This window comes from Choloepus didactylus, chromosome 2 (genome assembly GCF_015220235.1).
Source record: "Choloepus didactylus isolate mChoDid1 chromosome 2, mChoDid1.pri, whole genome shotgun sequence".
NCBI lineage: Eukaryota > Metazoa > Chordata > Mammalia > Pilosa > Megalonychidae > Choloepus > Choloepus didactylus.
Genome location: NC_051308.1, coordinates 166,253,708 through 166,272,484, shown reverse-complemented (window position 1 = coordinate 166,272,484; position 18,777 = coordinate 166,253,708). Strand labels below are relative to the sequence as shown.

General features: G+C 34.7%; 1 protein-coding gene across 6 annotated transcripts in view; it reads left to right on the top strand.

Moving 5' to 3' along the window:
* The window catches only part of MIGA1 (mitoguardin 1), a 134,589-nt gene extending 116,677 nt beyond the window's left edge, over nucleotides 1-17,912 (top strand). For all 6 annotated transcript variants that reach the window (XM_037826870.1, XM_037826871.1, XM_037826869.1 and 3 more), the window contains 6 exons: nucleotides 396-482; nucleotides 3,115-3,213; nucleotides 8,727-8,861; nucleotides 10,031-10,084; nucleotides 12,597-12,713; nucleotides 14,331-17,912. In XM_037826870.1, the coding sequence (XP_037682798.1) occupies nucleotides 396-482; nucleotides 3,115-3,213; nucleotides 8,727-8,861; nucleotides 10,031-10,084; nucleotides 12,597-12,713; nucleotides 14,331-14,549 (711 nt within the window). In that variant the 3' untranslated portion in view covers nucleotides 14,550-17,912. The remainder of the gene's footprint in view (nucleotides 1-395; nucleotides 483-3,114; nucleotides 3,214-8,726; nucleotides 8,862-10,030; nucleotides 10,085-12,596; nucleotides 12,714-14,330) is intronic.
* Nucleotides 17,913-18,777: the final 865 nt, after the last annotated feature.

Below are 18,777 nucleotides of genomic sequence, written 5' to 3'. Positions count from 1 at the left end.
TGAGTATGTGTTCCAGATTATTTTTCATTTGAATCAATTGTAAAATCCTTAATTTTCCAATAGGAAATAAGCATTTACCAACCAAAATGTCTTTGTTTGCCTATGTTTGGGGGCTATATAAAATTTTTTTACACTTTCTAATATGTTCATAATTATTTCAGATTTATCTGTCTCTTTAATGTTTTTTGATTATAAGTTTCAAGACCTCTTTTTATTTTCATAAATTAGGATTTTCTATGTGGTCTGCCTGCTGAAATAGCACCACATATAATACATGAACTCTATTAGAGTTATCTATGCTCAGATGTGCTATAGATGTGCTATAAAGACTGATGTCCATTTAAATGAATTATAGGTCTCTTCTTTTCTTTGTTTGGAACTGGTTATTTTTGCAGGTAATTCTTTCAGAAACAACCAACAGGATATTCCTTGCTGAGAGTGGACGGAAAATTTTATCAGCCTTAATTGTGAGAGCACGAAAGGTAAAAACTTGTTTTGTTGGCAGATTTTTTACTGTGTTATTTAAGTTAAAATGAAGATTAAAATAGATTAAAAATTAAGATAAAGGAAAAAATTTCTGTAGGTGGTTGCAAAAGTTCACAGATAAAAACTAAATAAACCAAAGAACATTGATTTCTACTTGGGTTGAGTTATTTTCTATGTATGAAGTCCATATACAGAAACAAGTTGTTTCATAAATTATTTCCAGTAAGAGGGTTCCAGGAAATAGATCCCAAATTTCCCAGAAATCTGAAAATAGGACTTGAGCTGCTTCTTACTCATCTTCATGGGACTGAATGAGGCAGAAGCAATGACAAAACCTCTTCAAGACTTGTCTTAATGCAAGATATATCTAAATAATGAGAAAAAAAAAAATCAAGCAGGACTTCTTTGGGCCATTTGCCTACCTGATTTTCAGACTCAATCCCTTTGAACTTCAATTCCCTCAATTATATTGTAGAAAGAGTTATATTTATGTAACCCTATCTCTGAGGGTCATTACAATGATTATAAATAATAAATGGGAAAGCAAATATTTTTAAAATGAAGAGCTAAATAAATGTAATGTGAAGAACTATTTGTAGTTCCCAGTATAAATCATATGCTGCTTTCTCAGCCTTCTCATGGTGATAAACCTGATGATATGAACTAGAGTTCCTCCAACAGGAGCAGAACTGAATCAAAAAATGCATTGCATAGTATCTGCTGTAATCAAATTTTCCTCTTAAGGACCAACCAAAATAGGCATATATATTTGAGTAATAAGCAGTTTGCTTATGACATTTTACTAACATTCTTAGTCATGGCTTCTGTAAAATGTTTGCTTAACAAAATAGTAACCAAAATGAATTTGGCATGTTTTGTTTTTTTGCTTTTTTTTTGGTTTGTTTTCTTTTTTTAACACATTTTTTTATTGTGAACTTAAACGTATATACATGACAGTGATAATTTTCAGAGTACGATTTAAGAAGTAGTTAGCAAATTTCAAAGAGTATCATGGGCACAGTTCCACATCTTCAGCCATTTTCATTATTGTAAAATACAACATACATACAGAAAGGTGTTAACTTTTGTTCTGGTTTGCTAATGCTGCCATTGTCAAAATACCAGAAATGGATTGGCTTTTATAAAGGGGGTTTATTTGGTTACACAGTTACAGTCTTAAGGCTATAAAGTGTCCAAGGTAAGGCATCAACAATTGGGTACCTTTGCTGGAGGATGGCCAATGGTGTCCAGAAAACCTCTGTTAGCTGGGAAGGCACATGGCTGGTGTCTGCTCGAGAGTTCTGGTTTCAAAATGGCTTTCCCCCAGGACATTCCTTTCTAGGCTGCAGCAGAGTCTGGGCCTGTGTGGCTCATTTTAAAGTACTCCAGTGGTCCAATAACGATCCACACTGAATGGGTGGAGCCACACCTCCATGGAAATATTCAATCAAGAGGTCACACTCTAATCAAAGTTATCATTCACAGTTGGATGAGTCACATCTCCATGGAAACAATCACAAAGTTCCAACCTAATCAACACCAATACATCTGCCCCCACAAGATTGCATGAAAGATAATGATGTTTTGGGGGGCATAATACATCCAAACCGGCACAACTTTTAATGAACAGCTCAATAAACAATGATATAGGTAATTTCGAAAATTGTTAACGGTTACAGTTCCGCAGTTTCAGTTCTTTCCTTTATTATGAAATATAGGCTATATACAGAAAGGTGAAGACTTTCAAAGCACAATTCAATGAGTAGCTATAGAGCAAATTTCAAAAGATGTTATAGGTTACAGTTCCACCATGTCATTTACCTCTCCAGCTATTCCAGCACCCCAGCATGTATATATATATAAATATATATATATGTATTTATATATGTATATAAAGTTTCAGTATCCATCGACCTTTGGTAAATCTTATCTTGTTTGTTGCTACCCCTTCCTCTCAATCTCTTTCTCCACCTTCAGGGGTAACTAGGCAGTGAGCACCCTAACTTGTTCATATTGAAAGGGGATGTCGACAGTATGGGGAAGGGGGCTGCATCTGACTGTTGTTCTTAAAGAGGCTGTTGCCTCTGGGTTTTAGGACTTGTCTGACATAGGAACACTCTGATGGATTTAAGTTTCTGAGAGAGAAAACTTAGTAACTCTTTTATAGAATCTCAGGTAGGGACCTAGACATTTGGGGACTACTTTTGATACGGGCATGGCATATTACGGCCATTTGGGATGTCTAGCTGGAGCTTGCATAAAAGAAACCTCCAGGATAGCCTCTTGAGTCTATTTGGGATCTTAGCCCCTGTGGCCTCAGCTTATTATCTTTCTTTTTTTCCCCTTTTGGTGTAGTAGGCATTTTCAATCCCTCGCATCCAGGGCCAGGCTCATTCCTGGGAGTCATGTCCCACAATGCCAGGGAGATTCATTCCCCTGGGAGTCATGCTCCTCATGGGGGAGAGGTTAATGGATTTATTTGGAATTTGGCATATTTTTTAAAATATAGTTTAATTCAGTTTACTAATAGAATTTCCAAAAAACTTACTTAAAGGGTAACTTATTTGCTTTGTAAGCCTGAGCCTCTGATAAAATTGAGTTATGATTAAAATGTGTTTTCTTTGACAGAATCCAAAGAAGTTTGAAGATGTTTTTGATGAAATGATCTACTTTTTAGAGCAAACTGATCACTGGGATAGTACTGAAATGGAACTTGCTGCTAGAGGGGTGAGTTCAAAATTTTTATATTTATTCCCCTAAGTTAGTTATTTGTTCATAAAGTTTATGTTAGTTGAGGCCACTATTTCCTTGTCCTAGACAAATGACAGTAAAACCAGTTGTGTGGTAATGGGGCAGTGTCCTTCTTCTGGCAGAGTCAAAAACAATAACAGCCACAGTTTTATACATGGGGGCTACAGATGAAAATAATTGCTTTTTTAAAAGCCTTCTGTTTTTTCCTTCTACCTCACTCCCTCCCTCCCTGTTTCACTTCTTCCTTTCCAGTTTGGATAACTTTTATTTCTTTCTCTTGCTGGATTGCTTTGGCTAGAACTTCTAGCACAATGTTGAATAACAGTGGTGACAGTGGGCATCCTTGTCTCGTTCCCAATCTTAGGGGGAAGGCCTTCAGCCTCTCCCCGTTGAGTACTATGCTGGCTGTGGGTTTTTCATATATGCCCTTTATCACATTGAGAAAGGTTCCTTCAGTTCCTACTTCTGAAGTGTTTTTATCAAAAAGGGATGCTGAATTTTGTCAAATGCCTTTACAGCGTCTATCAAGATGATCATTTGATTTTTCCCTTTCGATTTGTTAACGTGTTGTAATGTATTGATTGATTTTCTTATGTTGAACCATCGTTGCGTGCAGAGATGAGCCCCTTAGTCGTGGTGTTTAATTCTTTTAATGTGCCTTTGAATTTGATTGCAAATATTTTGTTGAGAATTTTTGCATCTATATTCATTTGGGAGATTGACCTATAATTCACATACCACGCAGTCATACAAAACAAATCGCACTTTCGATTGTTCACAGTACCATTACATAGTTATACATTCATCACCTAAATCAATCCCTGACACCTTCATTAGCACACACACAAAAATAACAAGAATAATAATTAAAGTGAAAAAGAGCAATTGAAGTAAAAAAGAACACTGGGTACCTTTGTCTGTTTGTTTCCTTCCCCTATTTTTCTACTCATCCATCCATAAACTAGACAAAGTGGAGTGTGGTCTTTATGGCTTTCCCAATCCCATTGTCACCCCTCATAAGCTACATTTTTATACAACTGTCTTCGAGATTCATGGGTTCTGGGTTGTAGTTTGATAGTTTCAGGTATCCACTACCAGCTACCCCAATTCTTTAGAACCTAAAAAGGGTTGTCTAAAGTGTGCGTAAGAGTGCCCACCAGAGTGAACTCTCGGCTCCTTTTGGAATCTCTCTGCTACTGAAGCTTATTTCATTTCCTTTCACATCCCCCTTTTGGTCAAGAAGATGTTCTCTGTCCCACGATGCCAGGTCTACATTCCTCCCTGGGAGTCATATTCCACGTTGCCAGGGAGATTCACTCCCCTGGGTGTCTGATCCCACGTAGGAGGGAGGGCAGTGATTTCACCTTTCAAGTTGGCTTAGCTAGAGAGAGAGGGCCACATCTGAGCAACAAAGAGGCATTCAGGAGGAGGCTCTTAGGCACAATTATAGGGAGGCCTAGCCTCTCCTTTGCAGCAACCATCTTCCCAAGGGTAAAACCTATGGTAGAGGGCTCAACCCATCAAACCACCAGTCCCCTATATCTGTGGTCATGTTAGCAACCATCGAGGTGGGGTAGTCTCTTTATTTGGTTCTGGTATTAGAGTGATAGCTTCATAAATTGAGTTAGGTAGTGTTCCTTTTACTTCAATTTTTTGGAAGAGTTTGACAAGGATTGTTTTTGTCAATTCTTTTTGGAAAGTTTGGTAAAATTCCCCTGTGAAGCTATCTGGCCTTGGGCTTTTATTTGTAAAAAGATTTTTGATGGCTAATTTGATGGCTAATTTGCTCTCTTTGCTTGTGATTGATTTGTTAAGGTCTTCTGTTTCTTATTGGGTCAGTCTAGGTTGTTCATGTGTTCCTAGGAAATTGTCCATTTCCTCTATATTGCCTAGTTTGTTGGCATACAAGTTGTTCATAGTATCCTCTTACGATTTTTTTTATTTCTTAAGGCTCTGTAGTAATTATCCCTCTCTCATTTCTGATTCTGTTTATCTGGGTCTCCTCTCTTTTTGACCTTGTCAGTATGGCTAAGGGTTTGTCAATCTTGTTAATCTTCTCAAAGAACCAACTTTTGGTTTTATTTATTCTCTCTATTGTTTTTTTTTCTTTTTTTTTTTTCCCTCCAACTCATTTATTTCTGCTTTAATCTTTGCTATTTATTTTCTTCTACTTGCTTTAGGTTAGTTTGCTGATCATTCTCTAGCCTCCTCAGTTGTTCAGTTATGTCTTTGGTTTAACTCTTTCTTGCTTTTTGATGTATGCATTTAGAACTATAAATTTCCCTCTCAGCACTGACTTCACTGCATCCCATAGGTTTTGATATGTTGTGTTCTTGTTTTTATTCCTCTCTAGATATTTACCTAATTCTCTTGCAATTTCTGCTTTGACCTACTGGTTGTTTAGGAGTGTGTTGTTGAACCTCCAGGTATTTGTGAATGTTCTAAATCTTTGATGGTTGTTGATTTCTAGTTGCATTCCATTGTGGTCAGAGAGTATTCTTTGAATAATTTCAATCTTTTTAAATTTATTAAGACTTGTTTTGTGTCCCAGCATATGATCTATCCTGGAGAACATTCCATGAGCACTAGAGAATAATATATATCCTGGTACCTTGGGATGTAATGATCTATATATGTCTGTTAAGTCTAATTCATTTATCAGATTGTTTAGGTTCTCAATTTCCTTATTGGTCCTTTGTCTAAATTGCTCTATCTATGGAAGAGAGTGGTGTCTCCCACTATTATTGTAGAAATATCTATTGCTTCCTTCAGTTTAGCCAATGTTTGTCTTGTGTACTTTGGAGCTCCTTGAATGGGTACATAAACATTTATGATTGTTATTTCTTCCTGATGAATTGTCCCTTTTATTAATATGTAGTTTCCTTCTTTGTCTCTTATGACATCTTTTCTCTTAAAGTCTATTTTATCTGATATTAGCATAGCTCCCCCTGCTTTCTTTTGGTTGCAGCTTGTGTGCAATATTTCTTTCCATCCTTTCACTTTCAGTCTCTTTGTATTGCAGGGTCTAAGATGTGTCTCCTGTAAACAGCATATCGACAGATCATACTTTTTAATCCATTTCACCATTCTATACCTTTTAATTGGAGAGTTTAATCCGTTCACATTCAAAGTTATTACTGTAAAGGATTTCTTGAACCAGCCATCTTATCCTTTGATTTTTAGTTGTCAGATCTATTTTACCCTTCTCTCTTTTTCCCTTTAAGTTACCCTTAGGAATACTCTTCATTTCTGCCCTTCTCCAGGCCTCTCTCTCCTTTCTTTTTTCTCAGCTGGTTGAGCTCCCTTTAGTATTTCTTGCAGGGCAGGTCTCTTTTTAACAAATTCTCTCAGTATTTGTTCATTTGTGAAAATTTTTAACTCTCCCTCAATTTTGAAGGAGAGCTTTGCTGGATGAAGATTTATTGACTGGCAGTCTTTTTCTTTCAGAATCTTAAATATGTCGTACCACTACCTTCTCACCTCCATGGTGCCTGCTGCATAGTCAGTACTTAGTCTTATGTTATTTGCCTTTTATGTGGTGAATTGCTTCTCTCTTGCTTCTTTCAGAAGTTTCTCCTCTTCAGCATTTGATAATCTGATCAGTGTGTTTCAGAGTGGGTTTATTTGGATTTATTCTGTTGGAGTTCATTGGGCATCTTTGATTTGCGTATTTATGTCATTTAGAAGGGTTGGGAAGTTTTCCCCAACTATGTCGTGAAACACTCTTCCTAGCCCTTTACTCTTCTCCTTCTGGGACACCAGTGATTCTTATATTTTGTATGCTTCATGTTGTCCATCATTTCTCTGAGATCCATTTCAAATTTTTCAATTTTTTTCACCATTTGTTCTTTTCTGTGTTCACATTAAATTGCAGTCCTCTAGTTCACTTATCCTTTCTTCTGCCTCTTCAAATTGGCTGTTGTGTGTCTTTAGAATATTTTTAATTTGGTCAACAGTATTTTTTATTTCCATAAGGTCTGCTGTTTTTTTATTTACTCTTTCAGATTTTTCTTTATGCTCTTCTGGGGTCTTCTTTATGTCCTTTATGTATTTAGCCATCTTGTTGAAGTTGTTTTGGAGATTTGTTTGTACTTCTTTGATTAATTGCTCCAAATTTTGTGACTCTTCTGGCTTTTTAATTTGCTGGTTTGGTTTGTCCAGGTCTTCTAGATTCTTCAGGTGCCTTATGATTTTCTGTTGGCTTTAGGGCATTTGCTCATCTTGATAAGGTTATTTTGGGAAATGCAGGATTACTTTAGCATGTACATATAATTTTGCAGCGCTACAGCATTCTGGAGTGTACTTTCCCTGTCCTGCTAGCAAGTGGTGTTCTTGAGCCACCTCTTCCTCTAAAGCCAGCCTTTCCCAAACTTCTTCTGTGTGCTAGGTGGGGTCCTTTGGGGTGGTGATCCAATCAGTGCACCAGTTCTCCATGCGCACTGGGTATTGCCTGCCCTGGGGATGCGGTGTGGGCCCTGTACATTCCAACAGGGAGTCTTCTCAATGGCAGTCTCCAGTTCAAGTGTACTCCATTCCCTACCTGCCATGCACACACAAGCCTCTGGAATGTGGGAGGGGCTCCTGGTGTTTCTGTATGGTGCCTGCTCCTATCCCTGCTTTTTGCACATGTACCCCCTGGACTTCCATGGGATGAAAGTAAATGTGGTCAATACTCATCCATTGCCTTCCAGGTTCCCTCATAGGATCTCCTGGTATATGATTGTAGAGGATTGTCTCCCCAGTTAATTTTCAAGCTTGGTGCACAGGATTGGAGATCTGCTGGTCACTTCTTGCCCAGTGGCCATCTTGCCACTGCTGGCCCTGGGAGGCGGTCCCGGCCAAACAAACTCACCCCGTCCCTTGAGACGCAGTCTCTCCGCCTCTCCGTCCACATCCCCACCATGCACCAAGGAGTCCCACTGCGGCCACTCACAACCCAAAACCATGGTTCCAGGTGTCCTCTGGGCCCTCTCTAGCTTCAATCACAGAGGAGAAGCCTGGTCTACCTCACCCACTCCACCATCTTCCTGGAAGTCTCCCCACTATACTTTAAGTGTCTAGTTTGCCTATTGTGGAAGTCTGAGCAACTGGTACAAGCATGTAGTACAACACAAGATGCATGAATGAATGAAAGAACAAGAAGTGGGGAAGATAGGCAGATACATGGATAACTGAATAACAAAGCAGAATGAGCACTGTGGATGCTATAATACAAGCATGAACAAAGGACTCCTAGAGCAGAGAGGATGGGGAGATTAATTTTACCTGATGGGATCTAAGAAGGGAGCAGGTACCATGTGAATTGTAGTTTCTGGTGGTGAGTTGTTTTGATATTTCTCTCTCCTCTCTTTTTGTCAGTGATATAATCTAATTCAACTAAAACAAAAACAAAAACAAAAAACCCTGCTGTTACAAAGTATGAAGCCCTGGCTCAGACTTTATTTCAGTTCCATGCAATAATAATTCCTGTTTTAACCCTTATAATGCAGGTAAAAAATCTAAATTTTTATGATGTTGTTCTGGATTTTATATTAATGGATTCCTTTGAAGATTTAGAAAACCCACCCACATCCATACAGAATGTAGTAAATAATCGCTGGCTAAACTCCTCCTTCAAAGAAACCGTAAGTGATAGTTTACCTTTCTCAACCATTTAAATTTGATAAAAATGGTCAGAACTGGGAAGATTAATAAGATATACATATACGTCTGCCTATAGAATGACTGTTGTGGTAGCTGAGCTCATCCTTTGATGCTGGGGCTGTATATGGTAAACACTTCCAGATGAAATTCTCCTCTTTCACCAGTCCCAGCCTTGACCTGGATGACTCAATATTTCTTCAAGTTTCAAAAGAAACTTAGACATCAGATTAGTTCAGGCCTAACAAAAAATTGTAACCTAAAATGGTTAAATAACTGAACTGAAATATAACAGTTAAAGTAAAAAATGGATATATATTTTTAGGGAGAAAATAATAGAAATCCATGTTTCCAAATATAATTTAAAATTATGGGAGAAAAAGGCATGGAAGAAAATAAAACATACTTAAACTATAGTCTTTATTTTGAAGTTCTCAGTTTCTTCTGTTTTTCTTATCCAAATCTCTGTTGACAATTGCTTTTTAAAATGTTCCAGTTGGTTATTGCATGATAATTTTGGAACTCCCTCACCATTGAATTTTAAAGCATTTCTGATAAATTCACTTTTTAAAAAATTTTAACTAAAGAATATTTTAATCACAAAAGGTACGTGTTTTTCTTTTCTGTAGTTGATTTGTCAAAACAACCTTGATCAAGGTTCAATCATGCAAGAGTAGGGTCAGATTTCTTTTTTGTTCCTGTTGTTATGGTTGTGCTATTTGAATAAAACTGTTTAGCTCTGCCTAAAAACTATTTCCAGCAGTACTATTCTTGAAGAAAAAATATTACTTTTTCATTGTTGCACATAAAACATTTATTTGTATCTGTGCATCTATGTACAGATATTTTCACTTTTTTCCTTAGGAACAGAATTTAAGAACTCTGTGATTTGAATTATAATTACCAAACTCCTTGGTACCTGGGTTCAAATTTTTTCTTCAGTGGCTTTGTATTTAACTTCAAAAAAAAAAACAAACACTTTTTCATTAATATTTAAAACAATAGGAGTCTGGGCTAGTTCATATTAATAGTTAATGTCTTAAAGTTTTTAGTCCCATAAACTAAATTTCCAAAAAAAATCACTCTTTTCTAAATGGAAAAGTTCATATAGTTGTAAGTTTAAATTTTGGTTTTCTCTTCTGCACATATTTAGGCTGTGGCTTCAAGTTGTTGGTCAGTGCTGAAACAGAAAAGGCAACAAATGAAGGTAAAATGCACTATGCCCTGGACTGCATCATTAAGTAACTTGAGAATGTTGTCAAAGAAGCCTCTAGTCACTTCACATGTCGGGATGGAGCTGATAAGAAAGACTGTCCCAGGCTCGATGCGTGATTTATTTTGGTCTTGGGTTGACCTCCTTTTTTGATTACCTTCTCCCTCTTCCTTACCATTTGATACTGTACAGTAGAGCAAGTATTAAGCCATGCATGGGATTTCCACTAAGTAGGAGAGACTTTAGGATTGGAAACAGCTGTTTTTTGTTTTTCACGTAAGATATATTCACTTACGCACTCATTCATTGATTCATTATTCACTTAAGATTTTTAAACTTGGTTTAATATAGTAGATTCCACTTCACAGAATACAACTGAGAAATAATGATTTGATTATTTAAATAATAATTAATAGTAATTAAATAATAGCTGCTTTATTTAGTTCAGAGCCCCTACCAAAAAAAAAAAAAACTGAAAATTCATTCATGCCACCTTGCTCCACAACTTCTAGCCCATCTCACCCACTGACGTACTGCTGTTACTGTATCACTCCTAGTGGTAAAGGCCTAGACTCTAGAGTGAGACTGCCTGGTGTAAAATCCCTTCTCTGCCACTTACTAGACATGTGACTTTGGGCAAGTTGCTTAACCTCTCTAGGCCTCAGTTTCTTCATTTGTTAAAAGATGATAGTAGTAGTACCTACTTCATAGATGCTTTGAGGATTAAATGATTTAATAAATATGAGTACTTAGAACAGTGCCTGGCAAGGTACGCTATGCAAGTGTTGGCTAATATTATAGTTATTATTTGCCCAAGGACCTAGGTGCCGTAGTAACTTCCTGTTGCTTATTTTATTATATCCGTATTTCTCAATCTGCTGTATAACTCTGAGACAGTATTGCCGAGTACAGTGTTTCAAAGCACAGTTCTCCTAACATCCTCACCAGGTCCTTATTAAAAATGATTCCAGAAGTCCTATATGATATTATGTGCTCTGAGTTTGAGAACCACTGGTGTAGGAGTTAGGGAACAGACTTTGGAGACTTGTAGACTTGTGTTTGATTTCACACTAACTAGCATGGTTGTAGGCAAGTTACTGAGCATTGCAAAATGGAGTTAATGCCTATTTCATAGGGCTGCTGACTCATGAAATGAAATAATATCAATAATGTAAAAATCAAGCTTTAATTAAATATCAAATTAAAAACAAACATAAAAAAGATCTTAATAACTAGTAGTTGTCATAATAACAATGACAATGTTTATTATATCTAACTTTATTTTCTACTTCTTAGCATAAATCTTCTGCCTCGAGCTTCTTTCTGTATCTACATATACCATAAATGTCTCACCTCTTGGGAGCTATTTCCCATGCCTGGAATGCCAAACTCCATCCCCTCTACCTAAATAAATCTTACCCACCATTGAACTCAGCTCAAATTAGTCACTGGTGAAGCTTGTCTCTTCTACTTCAGCCCACGCTAGTTTCTTACTTCTCTGAACTCATTAATACATTTAGAGTCTGTATGGAATTTGGAATTTTAACATATGCAGAACTTATCTTAGACTAAAATAACCTCAGTGCATCCCTGATAATTTTTTGGCCTTCACTAACTAGCTATTTGAGATTTAGAGCAGGTTATTAACCCTCTGATAATAAATGATATTAATATGACCTACTTTTGCAGGAATGTTTTATTAAATAAAAGGAGAACTTAGCACATTGTCAGGAATATAGTGGGTACTCATTAAATGGTAACTGCTGCTGCAATGTTTTTTAAATTAAGGTTTAGAAGATTATCTTGGAGATTGTAAAATAGAAAAAAACTCCTCCAAGAAACAGAATCTTAATGCATAATTATCACCAGTCAATGCTAGATGGCAGATCCCATAGGATAAATTATTTTAACAAGGGAAATTCAAAAGTTATTAATAAACTTAGTTTCCTAAAATACAACCGTATATTGTACTATATTACAAGAAGAGGAAATCACACATTTAAATGTGTAAATAATAGCTGGTTCTTTAAAGGTTAGAATTCTAGTAAAAATAATTTTGTCTTTAATCATTTAAAAATCACTTTAGTCTTTTTCAGTTAATTCAGTTAAGTGATTGAGCAGAACCTTGAGATGAAACCTTGGAAGTCTTAATCCTAAAAATCATACAGCTAAAAAGCACCATAGCATTCTTCCTATTGCTTGGTTATAACACTGTGATTGCTTTTTTTATGAAATAATTTTGAGGTGAAAAATGCCTTTTAAGAAATAATGCTTCTCAGCACATTTGAAACTATTGACTAGGATATGAAATCTATGTAAAACTTTCTGTGATTCTAAAGGTTACTTGTAAGTTTATTAACTTTCTTCATAGGTGACTCATTATTGACTCTTGGTCTGCCCTCAAAAAGAGCTGACAAAATGATGGGTAGCAATTTCAGTTTCTCTGCTAGAGAAAACAAATGACAATAAGCTAAAAATAACTTGATTCTCTTTTCCTTCCCAACAGATCGCAGATGGATTTTTTGCCCATTTTTATGCCATTTGTGAGCACATCAGCCCTGTCCTAGCTTGGGGCTTTCTGGGGCCTAGAAATTCTCTCTATGATTTATGTTGCTTCTTTAAGGTATATACAGTCATTGAATCATTTATTTGTATTCTAAATCAAGAAGTATTTGTGATTTTATTCTGCCTTGTTTTTGTTTTTATGAAGAATGTTTTTTAGAGGTAAAGTTATAAAAACCACATCAGTTCATTATTTAAATGCAAAAAAAGTGGACAAGTATTACATAGATTTGCTGCTTTGTTCTAGAATAGACTCAAGTCCATTCACCTTATCGATTCCTTCTATAATGGATACATGTTCTTACATGGTGGTGCCATGTTGCAATCAAATTGTTTCTTAGACTGTTTGTTCTTCACGCTTAGGCACTTTTGAAATTTATAAAACATACAATGTCTGTCTTTTATTAACATGTGGTAATTTAGAGATAAATCTGGTTCAAGGTAATAGGAATAATAAAATACCAAGTTGTGAGAAATAACCTGGGAATTTAAAGTTGAACCCCTGTGTCAGCAATGTAAATTTACCTAAAAAACAAGTTACAATTCATTGCAGAATTTTATGCTTAGCAGAGTGTCAGGAAAAGTCTCACTATTTAGTTGTCTTGAGTTTAGGCTGAATTTCAAGGAGCAGATAAAAGTAAACATAATTGAGTATGAATTTGAAGGTTTTGGATGTTTGAAAGTTTGGATGTTTTACTATACCCTTCATTTTTTTTTAAATTAAATTATTATGTTTATATGCTATTCCTGCAAAATTTATGTAAATAAATTAGGAAATATTTATTTGCTGTCATTCAAAATACCTTCCAAATGGAAGTTATGTATTTCAGTGGAAAAAGTTTGGACTGGGAATTGAGACTGTGATTAATGAGCAGTCTGACTTTGAGCAAATCATTCTTTGGTCCTTCTTTTCTTCATCTATAAAATGAGAAGGCTTAACAGGTTGGTTGCTTCCAGATATAAATGCACTAAATCTCTGAAATGTGCCTTATTAGATATTTCTTAGCATTTAATTTCTGATGGACAGAAACTGGGTTTTTTTTTTTACTCATTGCAATTACTTTTTTCCCCCATTGTGATATAACAGCCTGAGACTTAATACTTGGTAGTACACCACTTGCTTAAAATGAGTTTCAACGTGAGTGCTAACTTACTGAAATGAAATATCCTTCAAGATCTACTGATTTAAGATTTGAGACCTGAAATTATTTTTTTCATGTGTCCTAAGTTTTTTTATTTACAGAAAAGTATACGTTTAAAAATTATGACTTACAATTATTGAGAAGAATTTACTCTTTTGTTTTAGAGTAATACCAGTGTACAGAGGTAACATTGAAAACTTCAGTTACTGAAGAAGGACTAATAAGTCTCTTATATTTATACAGTGCTTTAGAGTCTACAGGCATTTCTCATAGATTATAATTTTTGGCCTTCACATCAGCTCTGAGTTGCAAATAGGACAGGTGGTGTTACCTTTTATTTTACAGAAAAGGAAAATGATACCCCAAAATGTTTAAATCACTTGCTCAAAGTCTCTTTTCAAATAAGATACAGAAGTAGTCTGGGAACTCAGATCTTCTGACTCCTGATTCAATGCTCATTACAATATTAGTTACTCTTCAGATTTAATGTAATTTTATTCTAATACATGCCAAATTGTTTTGTCTTCATTTTCCAGAATCAAGTTCTTTTCTTTCTCAAAGACATTTTTGACTTCGAGAAAGTGCGCTATTCAAGTATAGAGACCTTGGCCGAAGACCTCATGCAGTTACTCATTCGCCGCACTGAACTTTTAATAGCCTATGTTGGAGCAGATGCACTGATGCATACGAGTAGTTGTATAAGTAGTCATGGCCATGTTATGTCCAGTGGGCTATTGGAAGCCAAAGTACAATAAGTACCGTAAGAACCATGCAATTTGAGTATGCTATGAAATAGTTTAAGGTAACTATTGATTTTGTACCATATATTACAAGATCAACAGAGTTGGTACATTTGGTCTCAGGGAGGAGAAAAAAATCTAGAAAAGAATGATGACCCTACTGTATGTACACAGACATTCTGTCTTTGAATCCCAGTGTAGTGTGTCCAAAGTAGGTTTTTATAGTCTTTAGGTAATAATTTAAGTCATGAAAAGTTGTGTTGTTTCCAGAAATACTGTTTGAATTGAAGCTAGTACTTGGGAGTCAATTGATTTGTCTTCTTGAAGCTGTCTGAAATGTCCAGTATCATTCTCAAAAGCTCTGTTTTTATGCTTTGCACCTAGAAAATGTACACTTAGCCAAGATCTTTATGACCCATGTATGCAAGAATATGTTACAACTGGTGTCAACATATTTAACTTTGCCTGAAAAGATATTTTTAATTGTAAAGTTACTTATTACTTGTGTAATAAACTTCAGGCACTAATGGTGTTTAATATATACTGCTTACATTATTGTGTTTGCATTTGTTTATGTAATTGAATCAGAGAAATTATAATGGCTGAGTATCATTATAAAGCATTTAAATGAATTGACACTGAGATGTCTACAATTTACAACTTTATATTAGATTTACTGCACTTTTCAAAATAAGTTACTACTAGTCCTCTAAGTTCCAATAGAGAAACCAAAAAAACTTTTATCTTTTTATAGACTAGAGCATCTGTGTCTTGAAAGAATATTGATTGAAAAGATAACAATTATTAACTAAGACAGGCAATTAAAAGTTTTCCTGTGATTGTCTCTCAGCATCTGAAGGTATTAATCTTGATACAGTAAAATCATTTTCCTTTCTTCTTCTACAAAACTGGCTTTTAGTTATTCCCAAGAGTACTTATACTGGGAATTTGTCATATTATGTCCACATTTTAAAAATATTCATATTTGAATCTTAGTGAGGTTTTAAAGAAGGTTTTTTTTCTCCCTTGAATATAGAACAAAAATATTTTTAATGGTATGGAAGTATATTTCCTGTTCTTTATGATGACTGTATGAACAAATGGATTGTTCATATGAGTAAGGTTCTTTAGAGTATATTAGATAGTTTTAGAGTTGCATTAATTTTATGTCTAAATCATGTACCACTTATTGGGAATGGCTGATTCAATATATCAGTGGATTGTATTTGTTGACTTTGCTCCTAAAGTGAGCCTTATTCATTTTAGGAGTTGTTTACCCTGAAGGATCTAAAATATATTTTTTTAAAAAAATACATTTTAGATTAAAGTGCCTAGTTTCTGATTAATGAAGTAGAAAATGAAATGTGGAAAAAAAGCATAGTCTTTTAAGGTTTTAAATTGATGTATGTGCATAGTCTTTTAAGGTTTAAATTGCTGTATGTATGTGCCACATTTATATCCTATTAATTACAAAATATGAAATTCAGAATTTTTATGCTGTTTGCATGTACTGTGTTCCATAATGTAGAGGTTATAGCATTAAATTGATATGAAATATTCCTCTACTACATTTTGAGTATATAGCTCCTTCACTTTCCTTACATAATTCTTAACAATTGGCTATAATTCTTATTATTGATGAAGGAGTATCATTAGAAGCATCAAAACTAAAAATTCTATTATGTAATTTTTACTTTTGATTTAGCATTTACATTTTTCGCTTGTTGTTGAGGTACCACTGGCCTTGCGTTATACACACACACCAAGTAGGCAAGACAGTTACTGATTACATTAATTTACTCTTTGTGGGGGATGAATGTTGTAAGCTGTGGTTTATAGATAAAGCTAGAAACTTAATTACTTTTTTATTTGAGAAAGCTATTATTTGAAATCAGTTTTGAGGAATTGCACTATTTAATGATGCTGCTACTACATAAGATAACTCTGGGGACTTTATGTCACCAGATAAGAGGAATGACTTTCCAGAATACATTATTTTTCCCTTTTACATTTCACTTAAAAAAAAAAATGTCCATATTCTGGAGGTTGGTTCATCAAACTCAGTGCTTGGGTTTGATTGGTTTCTGGTCAGTTTAGTAGCTACTCCTTTAGCAAGATGCTTTGTTTGTAGCCTTTGATAAAAGGGATAAGAGTAATGAAATAGAGTTTCAGGGCAATAATCATAGGAAAAACCTCTTTATTGTAAGGGAAGAAACCTGCCCCCTTTAAAGGAAATACCTTCCTAAAAAGAACATTTCTGACAGCAGAATAATACTTAAAACATACATCTCAATTTACATTTGCCTTAAAATTGGGTTAAATAACAAATGATTACTAGAGCTTTTTAGGGTTGAAACCCTGTTTAACACTGACTCATGGTGGTACTGTCAGAAAAATGTCATTGGCACCTTGAGTCCTACCATTCACTTCCTTGTGTAAGTTCTAAGAGGGCCTTGAGTTAGTCAGTCCTTCTATTTTCGGGGGGGGGGAGATAATTTTTCAGGTGACTTATACTTGATATTTCTTTCTTTCTTCCTTTTTTTTTTTCTTTTCTATTTTGGTTTCCCTATATTCTTTGTTCAACTAAAAGTCTAGTTATTTATGTTAACTGTATGTTTATCAAGTGTCAAGATGGGATTATCTTTTAAAAAGAAGCCATGTTTTCCATACTGTTTTAGTCAGCTGCAAAGAACTTTCTGCTTCTCTTTCTTAAATAGTTTTATTTGCATCCATTTATTATGATTCTGTTAATTTATTGAAATAACTGACTTTATAAAAACTGTTTACAAATGTTTTCTTGCCTTAAGAGGTAACATTTTCTACTTAATCACCTAAGGAGTAACTATTTTCATTTTAAAAGGTTTCTTTAGTTTATTATTTCTTTATGCTCAGAAAATACAAATGCCAAAATAACATTTAATGTACTGTTCTGGGTCCTTTCAACATCAGAAATTTTAAATTATGTTCTTAATTCATTTGCTTATATTTTAATGTAAACATGTATTAGGGAATTGTTTTGAATGTAAATTTCAAGTGATTATAAGAATTAGACTGAATTCAAAGCTTTTGTTTTTTGCTTGGATTAATCAGATTTAGAAATATCTTTTATGTGAGACTTAAGAATTTATATAATCTGCAGTTAATGGAAACAAGGACATCTTTAGTTTGTTCTTAATGATTATATTGTTACTGGGTTGTTTAGTTGAGGAAAACCATGTGTTAGGTGTACCATGTGTTAGTAAGGACTGCGCTCATTAATTGTATAAAAGTAAAACACTACAGTAGCAGACAAAAATAGCACTGACTGTTTAGCCAAAATAAACACTGTAATTCACATGGATGTATTTCAGTTACTGCCAAATAAAACAGTGAATGGTACATCTTGCTGATGTATTGAATATTTTAAATAATTTCTCATCAGCCTTACTCTATAGGAGCTTTCATTTTTCATGCAGACCACAGATACAGGCAAAGAACATAGACAATTACAGAAGCACTGAATTCAAATGTATCTGTTATCTTTATGTACTAATCTGGGGAAAAAAGAAATTTTGTAATATATAAAGTCAGTGTATTTATATATTAACCTTAAGAATTTAATGTGTTTTGATGAATAATGCCATCAAATGTAATATAAATTTCTTATATTGATGTACATGCTTCTGTCCCCTTTCAGACATGATCTGAACCTTCTTTCCCTGCCAGGTCTTGGTAAGGATTCAGATACATTTAGTGAAGGAGTGAGATGATGCCTGACACCACTGCCATTGCCAGATGACTGAAAGGGTTCTTCTGGATATAAACACAGTATTCTTAATTTGGGACTTGTAATAAATACAATTATTTTAAAATAATGAAATATGTGTAGTATAGATAAATGTACATGGTTATATTTTTTAAAACAACTGAATTAAACATATAAACTTAAATACGTTACTTATAAACAAACCATACAAACATGAGTTGAATGATCTTTTCCTAGCTAAGATCTAGGGTTAGGGGTGGAATGGGAAACTAGATCAGAATCTCAGTCCCATCTTCTGTTTTCTTTGTTATTATCTGCCATACTCTTTGTCATCTCATGGTGTTCTCTTTGATCCCACTACCAGAACTTGGTATTTTGGTTTAAAGATCTCTCTCTGAATTCTTTTGCATGTTTAAAATATTTCTTTACAAGTATTTCAGTGTCCTATTGTTTTACTACTTGTAGGGTTTTGATGGAAATCTTTACAAATTTACTTTG